This window comes from Oncorhynchus masou, chromosome 27 (assembly GCF_036934945.1).
Source record: "Oncorhynchus masou masou isolate Uvic2021 chromosome 27, UVic_Omas_1.1, whole genome shotgun sequence".
In the NCBI taxonomy this organism is placed as follows: Eukaryota; Metazoa; Chordata; class Actinopteri; order Salmoniformes; family Salmonidae; genus Oncorhynchus; species Oncorhynchus masou.
The window spans coordinates 14929910-14939839 of NC_088238.1; the positions used below are offsets into that span (position 1 = coordinate 14929910).

At 40.3% G+C, this 9930-nt stretch overlaps 1 protein-coding gene across 2 annotated transcripts; it reads right to left on the reverse strand.

Moving 5' to 3' along the window:
• Positions 1-359: 359 nt before the first annotated feature.
• Positions 360-9804, reverse strand: LOC135515657 (zinc finger protein 420-like). 2 transcript variants are annotated; one of them, XM_064939324.1, is made up of 7 exons: positions 9635-9804; positions 8674-8876; positions 7921-8022; positions 6161-6241; positions 3989-4099; positions 3709-3793; positions 360-3489 (listed from the first exon to the last, which is right to left on the reverse strand). In XM_064939324.1, exons 1-7 carry the CDS (start codon positions 9660-9662, stop codon positions 749-751), a joined length of 3351 nt encoding a protein of 1116 aa, XP_064795396.1. In that variant the 5' UTR covers positions 9663-9804; the 3' UTR covers positions 360-748. The 2 variants fall into 2 exon arrangements, with proteins under 2 accessions (XP_064795396.1, XP_064795395.1); XM_064939323.1 differs by having other exon boundaries at positions 3709-3832.
• Between the last annotated feature and the right edge of the window lie 126 nt (positions 9805-9930).

Here is a 9930-nt window from a genome sequence, read left to right on the forward strand (position 1 = left end):
AGCAAATTCAGTTACTGACTTGGTTTGCCATATTAGAACTCTTACTATAGGTTTGCCATACCCTTCGATAATTATTACAATTAAGATAACCCACCGTGGAGTAAATATAACGAAACTGTAAAATAAAAATGTCAATAGCCTTTATGCCGAATACCCTTCCCATCCTTTCCATGGATGGGAAGCCTAATTCCATAGCCTAATTTGCAGTAAAAATCAAACGTCATTAATCATTTTGTTCCAGTTTAACCGGTAAGGATCCTGAATGATCCTAATAAAAGAGATATTTTTGCAAGCATTGGTTGACTTCTCTATGAAGTGTATATTTTCAAAAGTTACAAATGTGAAAACACACACATGGATATGTTCATGTCCTCCTTTATTATTGCCATGATCATAAAATGCAATGTTGTGGTTATTTGAGAACAACAGTTTACACGTTTCATCCTTTTCTGTACATACTACAAATTAGCAATTGAAATTATCGACGGAATGATAAAACAAAGCTGAAAAATAGAATATTAATTCAAACCTGAGGTGTTAAACCTGTTTTTTATTTATAGTACACAACAAGAACTCAAATGCCAGAGTCTAACGGAGTGGTAATGCTTGGTGACGAGGGTTCAAGACCCTTCTCTGCCCTTCTTTCTGTCTGTGCCCCTAATTTGTCTCCCTCACTTCTTTCCCCACTGTACAGTCTTAAAATGAATAACAATGCAAAGGAACATTAGACTTTAAAAAAAAGAACAATTTAATTCAAGGAGTGAGTGCATTGGTGTTCAGTCAAGCGCTTTCTTTGAGCGAAAGCCAACCCACATTCCGCACAAACATGTGGCTTCTGTTTTCCTGTATGGGTTTGCTCGTGTCTTTGCCTATGGTAATTTAATCTGAAACGTTTGTCACAAACACTGCATGCAAATGGCTTCTCTCCTGTGTGAAGTCGTTGGTGTGCTTTCAGAAAACATAACTGTACGAAGGACTTTCCACAGTCTTGGCATTTGTATGGTCTCTCACCAGTATGGTATCTTTCATGCAATCTCCTTTCATTGGCAGTGATGAAGGTTTTTGTGCAATAGGAGCATGGCCATGGTCTTTCTCCTGTGTGAGTGAGTTCATGTCTTATCAATGACACAGCTTTCAAAAACTGCTTTCCACAGACTGCACAGGTGTATCTCACCCCCTCGTGAACTTGTTCAATGTGTGTATTCAGCTGAATCTTTGTCCGATAAGTCATGTCACACTGCGAACAAGAAAATGGTCTCTCCTCTGAGTGAGTCCCCATATGCATTGACAGGTTTCCACGATCCTTGTAACTCTTTCCACACTGCCAGCACAGGAACGGCTTTTCTCCTGTGTGCTTCCTACTGTGTATTGTTAAAGAATTAGCTTTATTGAACTTTGCATGACAAACAGAGCACTGGTAAGGGTACTCTCCTGAATGAACCCTCTCATGTTCAACAAGGTATCTTAACTGGGTAAAAGTTTTCTCACATTGAGAGCAGGGGTATGGGCCTGTGAATTTATGTTGATGCAGATAGTGATCTCTCAGACGCCCCAACAGGGTAAAGGTCTTCTCACACATGGTACACTGGATTTCCTTGTGCTGCATCAACTTGTGTCTGTCAAAGGCAATGGAGTTTGGGAGGACCCTTCCACAATCAGAGCAATAGAATGGGTTGTGAATTCGCTTGTGTGTCCTTAGGGATGATGAACCTTTGAAGTCCTTCCCACAATCATCACATTTGAAGACCACCTTTCTTTTTTCACATTGGAAGACCACCTTTATTTTTTCCTCTTTGCATGAACTTTCCTGGTGTTGCTTCAAATTACAGATGTCATCGAAACACTTTCCACATTTTTTACACCAGTGAACCAGTTGTAGTCGACTGGTAGATGTCTCTGGGGTATCAGCATTAACAGCCACCAGTTCACTAGACTCCTCCTCTTGGTGCTGGTCTACCATCTGAGAGGACTCTTCTCGGTTCACCTTACAGATATATCTCTGGTGTTGATTCAGATTGTGCATGTACTTAAAGCGCTGTTCACAATTGCCACATTGATAAGGACGCTCATCTGAATGGGACCTCATATGAATAGCCATAACTGAAGCACGGTTAAAAATCTTCCCACACACAGTGCATGGTTTGGGTTCTTTGAGAGTCGGCACTGAAGTAGCAGCCGTGATGAGGGGCTCAGTGTTGTTTTCCTTGGTAGTGAGAGGACTGCTGCAACTCTCTGTGTTAACTTCCACTTCTTGCTGGTCCACACTCTGACCCAAGTCTTCTAGGATGCCCTCGTGGCCAAGGATTTCCTGATGTTTCTTCAAGGTATCTTTGTACTTAAAACTTCTCTCACAAATAGCACAATTAAAGGGACGTGCCTTTGAGTGAGATTTCAAGTGCCTTTCCATCTGTGAGGTACAAGTCAAAATCTTACCACAGACATAACAGGTTTTGGAATCTACCTGGGTTCGATTCTCTGCAGTGGCAAGAAAAACCTTCTCTGGTTGCAGGCCACTCTTTTGTTGTGCCATGTTCTGATCAACATCCTGACACAAATCTCCCTGGGTCACTTTCTGACACAATTCTCTCTGGTGTTTTTTCAAATCGTACGAATACTTGAATCTCTTATCACAATTGACACACCCAAATGGACGCTCTTTTGAGTGGGAGCTCATGTGCCTCACCAAGCTGGAAGTACGAGCAAAATACCGCCCACACACAGAGCATGTGTTTGTGGCTGTGATAGTGTCCAGAGTTCCTTGATGAGATGGCCCTGGTGGACAGGGAGTCTTGAGGAGTGATGGGATCTGAGGTTTGCTAGTTGAGGGTTGTGGGATCTCTTCCTCATTTTTATCTTCATCCAACATGTTTGTCTCCTTTTCACAAACTCGCCTCTGGTGTCTCTTCAGATTATGACCATCCCTGAAGCTTTTTTCACACATGAGGCACTTAAACTTGAGATCTCCAGTGTGGGTTAGCTGATGCCTTTTCATGGCTGTGACTCGAGTGAAAGTCTTCCCACACACTTCACATGTCTTACTGAATGGGCCTCTTCTGCATGACTTCTTTGGGGAGGGCCGACCCTTGGAGGATGATGGCTGTCTGTTTGCACGCCCGGAAGAATCGGTCTTTCGAGGTTTCCGTCGTTTTGAAAACATATTCTTAATCTGCAGCCTTTTGCTTCGTTTTAATTGTGATGGTCTGAGTAAATTCAAGCCAGTGACAGCTTGATTGTCATTTCCCCCAACGGCAGACTCCATGTCCATACCGTAATCTGGCTCAGTAATTATGTATCTTCTAACTTCATCTGCTGGGACTAGTACATCGATTTCCTTTGTTCGATTCTCCAACAACTCCCTTGCTTTCATTCCCTCCAAATTCATGCCTTCTGATTGTGTATCTGAGTCTACATGTGGGGCAGTCACCACTCGCACATATGGAGGAAGAGACAGAGAGGAGAGGATGAAGTCACCAAAGGACGATGGAGTTCCTTTTTATGCAAAAGAGGGGGACAATGAAAAAAATGAAGGTTAAATTGAACAGCATATATGATAATTATATCAATGTCTCAAATATAAACTGTTACCAGACAAACATAACCAATAATATATTTCCTATACATAATTACTCTACCTGACACTCATCATTTGACATTTTTTGCAGAACCAATCCAAGCCATGGATCCTCTATAAATATGTATGATACTTACGGATGGAGTCCAAATGTCCACATTTTCTGTGGTACTGGAGCAGGGTCCTCAATTGTTTGGGGTCAGGTACAAACTGTACACATTTCTCCAGGGCAGAGGGGACAGCATTTAACAAGTTGGCAGTCTTGAGAAAGAGGAACATGGTTTAAAAGCATTAACAACTACATGCTCATGTCCAACACAGTTTTTTAAACATGAAAATATGATTGATTACTGATTGGTATTCTTGACTTCTAATTCCCCAAGCTAAATAGATAAAGGTGTTATTCATTCTTATTACCTGTTCAAGGTCTGGGATGGGAAGTAACTTCTCCAGTCTGGAAAGGAATTCTAACATCAGCATCTGTATTGCAGTGTCATACTTGGGCCCAAATTCCACAGGGAACACGTCCTAGGAGAGAATAAATTAATGTAATAATTAACGTCAATAATTAGGCTAAAATGTGTACTGATATTACCTTTGGTCTTAGAGCATCATACAGCCACTTCAACATCCTAAAGCAGAAGGTTTTAGCCTTTTGTTTGATCAACAAAGAAATCATAACTAAACCAAACACCTGGAGGTGGAGATACAGCACGTATGAATGAGAAGGACTCGAACATTTAAATATTGTACTTTCAGTTATTGGAGATGCAGTCCTGTACATGGATGTAACATTCAGAATATAAAAACTCAGCCCCTCAGAGTTCTAACTAGGCTGGGTGCCAGTCTGTTTCTGCTTTCTTGCCAAATCCTTATGGAATTGTGAGGCCAAACATTGACAATGGAGTAGGTAAAATCACAAGCAGATCTGCTACCAGGCTACGTTCTAACTGTAGTGAAGGCTAAATGGAGCAAAGACTGCAATTGAAGTCGGAAGCCAAATACATTTAAACTCAGTTTTTCACAATTCCTGACATTTAAATATAGTAAAAAATCCTTGTCTTAAGTGAGTTAGATCACCACTTTATTTGAAGAATGTGAAAAGTCAGAATAATAGTAGAGAGAATTATCTATTTCAGCTTTTATTTCTTTCATCACATTCCCAGTGGGTCAGAAGTTGACATACACTCAATTAGTATCTGGTAGCATTGCCTTTAAATAGTTGAACCTGGGTCCAAAATGTTGGGTAGCCTTCCACAAGCTTCCCACAATAAGTTGGGTGAATTTTCGCCCATTGCTCCTGACAGAGCTGGTGTAACTGAGTCAGGTTTGTAGGCCTCCTTTCTCGTGCACTCTTTTTCAGTTCTGCCCACAAAATTTCTATGGGATTGAGGTCAAGGCTTTGTGATGGCTACTCCAATATCTTGACTTTGTTGTCCTTAAGCCATTTTGCAACAACTTTGAAAGTATGCTTGGGGTCATTGTCCATTTTGAAGACCCATTTGCGACCAAGCTTTAACTTCCTGACTGATGTCTTGAGATGTTGCTTCAATAAATCCAGATCATTTCCCATCCTCATGATGCCATCTATTTTGTGAAGTGCACCAGTCCCTCCTGCAGAAAAGCAGCCCTGCAACATGATGCTGCCACCCCTGTGCTTCAGGGTTGGGATGGTGTTCGAGACTTGCAAGCCTCCCCCATTTTCCTCCAAACATTACGATGGTCGTTATGGCCAAACAGTTCTAGTTTTGTTTCATTAGACCAGAGGACATTTCTCCAAAAAGTATGATCTTTGTCCCCATGTGCAGTTGCAAACCATAGTCTGGCTTTTATATGACGGTTTTGGAGCAGTGGCTACTTCCTTGCTGAGCGGCCTTTCAGGTTATGTAGATATAGGACTCGTTTTCCTGTGGATATAGATACTTTTGTACATGTTTCCTCCAGCATCTTCACAAGGTCTTATGCTGTTGTTCTGGGATTGATTTGCACTTTTCACACCAAAGTACTTTCATCTCTAGGAGACAGAACGCATCTCCTTCCTGAGCGGTATGACGGCTGCGTGGTCCCGTGGTGTTTATACTTGCATACTATTGTTTGTACAGATGAACATGGTACCTTCAGGCGTTTGGAAATTGCTCCCAAGGATGAACCTGAGGTCTTGGCTGATTTATTTAGATTTTACCACGATGTCAAGCAAAGATGCACTGAGTTTGAAGATTGGATGTATTTCAAGGCCTAAGGTACACCTCCAATTGACTCAAATGATGTCAATTAGCCTGTCAGAAGCTTCTAAAGCCATGACATCATTTTCTGGAATTTTACAAGCTGTTTAAAGGCACAGTCAATTTAGTGTATGTAAACTTCTGACCCACTGGAATTGTGATACAGTGAATTCTGAGTGAAATAATCTTTCTGTAAACAATTGTTGGAAACATTAGTTGTGTCGTGCACAAAGTAGATGTCCTAACCGACTTGCCAAAACTATATTTTCTTAACTAGAAATGTGTGGAGTGGTTGAAAAATTGGTTTAATGACTCCAATGTAAGTGTTTGTAAACATCCGACTTCAACTGTAAATGGAGAAACAAACCTGGTAGAAGTTCTCCCTTTCACTTGGGTCTTTCAGCAGAGATTTAACCAGCTCCACAAACTTTGATTCAGATAATTCCACCTACATGGAGGACCAATGAAAAATGCATCACTTGCATCACTTGACTGCAACAAAACATGCACAACTACTACATCACTGAAGCTGACAACTCAATCACACAATACTGTCTGGTTGGGCCTATTGGTTTGGTATCGCCTGGTGACACGGGTGGGTGGAGTTAGCACATTATAGATCATTTTCCATTGGTCCTAAAAATGACTCTCCAGCCAGTCAGACATCAGGTTAAATCCTTTTGAATTCAATTACTTTTTGACAGCATCTGTTTTGATTTAAATAAAAAAAATCCATACATATTAACATATGGAAGAAGTGGTCAGAAAGTTACTTATTGTACCTGAATGCCAAAACATTCAGGAGGTAAAGGTGCTTAAAGTTGACCCATTTTGCATACCCCATCCATGTCTTCATCACTGGAAAAGATAAACGGTTGAGTTTGATATAATTTAAAAGCTTACAAGAAAGGTTGTCAATTTAAAAAAAAAAATATTTACATTTTTTAAATTAATATATATATATATATATATATATATATATATAAACAAATTATGTTGTAGCTTAAACCTTTACATTTTTTATTTAACATGGCAAGTCAGTTGAGAACAAATTCTTATTTACAATGACGGCTTAGGTTGCTTGTTCAGGGGCAGAACGACAGATTTTTACCTTGTCAGCTCGGGTATTCGGTCTAGCAACCTTTCAGTTACTGGCCCAACCCTTTAACCACTAGGCTACCTGCCGTCACGACATCATCTGAGGTTTTTGTGTTGAGCCCGCCATCGGTTGAGACACAACATGCTCTTGTGTGTGTCATTTCAATCATAGAAATAGAATGTATTGAATGTACCAATCACCCCCCTCCATTCAATTATTTTAATTGAATGGAAATGTTTACTTTAATTTTCTACCACAAAGATGACCGCCGGACCACCCACCGTCAAATGTCAACTTAAAATGGCCATGTCTATTTTCCATATTTCTATGATTACAATAGGTTTCCTATGGAGGATTGATAGCATCATTTAAAACAACAGATATTCCGATCCAGTCAACATTCTCTGATGTGTGGACCTCCAACAATTTTTGTGGTACCATTTGAAAGTAGACATTTCAATTTGATTCCCATTTTAGTACATTTATCAGCCACAACATGGCACCCTGTATTTAAGAGTACGTTATGTCTCAACCGATTGCGGGGTTAACACAAACACTTCAGTTGATGTAAAAATAGGGTCTGACCTACAACATATGTGAATATGAAAAGAATCTGAGTTTAAGTGTTTTTAGATCATTTACATTTATGGTTAAAAAATGCCAATGATTATTAAAAAACTTTTTTTTAAAGTAACTATAAAATAGTAATAACCTGTTTGCAAGTTTTTCAATTATATCAATCTCAACTGGTTATCTTTTTTAGTGATGAAGACATGATGGTATGGTCGAGTATGTAAAATAGGTCAACTTTAAGCACCTTTATCTCTTGAATGTTTTGGCATTCAGGTCCAAAAAGTCACTTTCTGAGCACTTCTACAATGGACAAATATGTATGGAAGGTTTTGTTCAAATTAAAAGGGGTTCTGTCAAAAGGTGATTGAATTCAAATGGATTTACCCATCAGTGAGTGTGCCCACTGACATAGGCATGTATTCTTCACCTCCAATCCCTCTTTGAAAGATACTCACCTCTGCTTCCTCAGTGGATGTGAGGGATCGGATCCTGTCCAGGTGTTTTTGAATATTCGTGAGGTCTAATGTCTGCTCAGTGCGACATAACTCCAGAACCAGCTGAAATGACAAATGGCCAGTCAGTAGTCGGTCAAAGGTCAACCCCACACTTCCTAGGCACTGCTCTGTTCTCATTGGGACACATTTTGAGAAAATGAAAGATAGCCTAGATAAGGCCCAATGTCAGTATTCAATTGAGATAATCAGCTTCGGGGTCTTCATCTCAGTCAATTACCATTACCAGACTGTTGTCTAAGGCCAGAGTCAACTGTCTACACTGTTTTGTCAGAGCTAAAGGCTAGGGTAGCCCCAGGGTGCGTTGTGGTGTTTACTATGATAACTATAAATATCTGCATCTAAAGGTGGAGGAAACATGCTCTTGTAGACTGCTCAGTGATCTAAAGGATGCAAAATAACTGCCTTCTGATTATAGATAGGCATATAAATTCATACTGTACATGGAAGAAGTTCTGCTCAGACCTCAAATAGATAGCTAGGAGTTCTAGATCTATGTAGGAGTTCTTGGTCTATGTAGGAATACTAGGTCTGTGTAGGAATTCTAGGTCTATGTAGTTCTAGGTCTATGTATGGAGTTCTAGGTCTATGTAGGCCTATGTAGGAGTTCTAGGTGTATGTTTGGGCTAAAGGCTAGGACTACCATCATCATCTTGTCGCATGTTTATTTTCCCCATTCTGCACTCAATCTCTTACCCTTGCTCTCAGTCCCAGAATGAGTTGGGCCCTCTGACTGCAACTCAAAAGCTCTGGCACAATCTCTGTAACCATGGTGACAAACTCCTCCAGCATCCCATAATCTTGAACGTCTCCTCGTTGAACCACTTGCCACATGGCTGCAGAGACAAGCCGCAGTGGTGGAATGAAGAGACGCAGAGAGGGAAGAAGAAGAGGGGGACCTAAAATTCGTAAAATAAGTTGTTAACCGACACATGGTTACCCTGACTAGGCGCACGCACTCATAGGACCAAGTTAGCAAGCTCTAGCTAAAAAGTGAATACACTTTAGACCAACGTTAGTAAAAATACATGTTATGTTAATGGGATATTTAACGTAACCACCAGCAGTAGAAACCATGAAAAGCGGAGTCCCGACTCTCCACCCATGTTAAGGTAGAAAGTTAAGGGACGGGGCTGGAAAAATGTAACCACTCAAATAGAAATAGCTATCCATGATATCAAAATTATAGTTTTAGTCATGTTTTGAGGCTATGTAGTGTTTGTTTACAATTACATTGTTGACAAACATTGTAATAAAGCAGGCTTATATTTTGGGTTATAAGAGTACGACCAATGGTTTATATACATCATTGTGTACGACAGTAGAACTTAGCTCATGAGGCATACAAGTTGTATTTTTCAAGAAACAATGGGTACATATCATTAATAAGTACAACAATGGATGAAGCAACTGCTGATTTGACGATATAGCGTGAAATAAAGTCATGGACGATTTCGAAACGGTCCAGACATATCGATATTGCAGATACGTGGACTTGCCAGTGCCACCATTTCAGCTAGCCTGGACTACATTTCAGGCAGGGCGGGATCATAGGGCAAGATACGGCATACGCCATGTTGAACATCGAACGCACACCAAACCTAGCTCACGTTAGCTACGTTATCAAATTTGTTAACAATTTCTATCGTTAACTTACAATTTTCGCATGGATCCTGACTTTGCATCTCGGCCTCATACAATAGTCAACAGGAAGCTAAGGTATACTTGAAAAAAGTTAGCTAGCTAGATTTGATTTCGATGCCCCACTTCCCGGTCTTGAGTTGCCGTTCTCTCCACATACCATTCAGGCAGTGATAAACGGAAGTTGTTTCCATCAGTTTCCGGGTTTTCTTGTTTTTCAAAATAAAACTCAGATAGTGCTTTCCTAATCACTTATTACATCTCAAACGACTACCTACTGCTATGCCTTTGTTCTGTATTTTAATGGGCGTG

Coding starts and splice junctions, on each gene's coding strand:
- LOC135515657 (XM_064939323.1), bottom strand. CDS start 9,662: ATGCAAAGTCAGGATCCATGCGAAAATT. Junction 8,877..9,634: donor TCAGGATCCATGCGAAAATT/GTAAGTTAACGA, acceptor TACGAATTTTAG/GTCCCCCTCTTCTTCTTCCC. Junction 3,490..3,708: donor TGGACATTTGGACTCCATCC/GTAAGTATCATA, acceptor TTGCATAAAAAG/GAACTCCATCGTCCTTTGGT.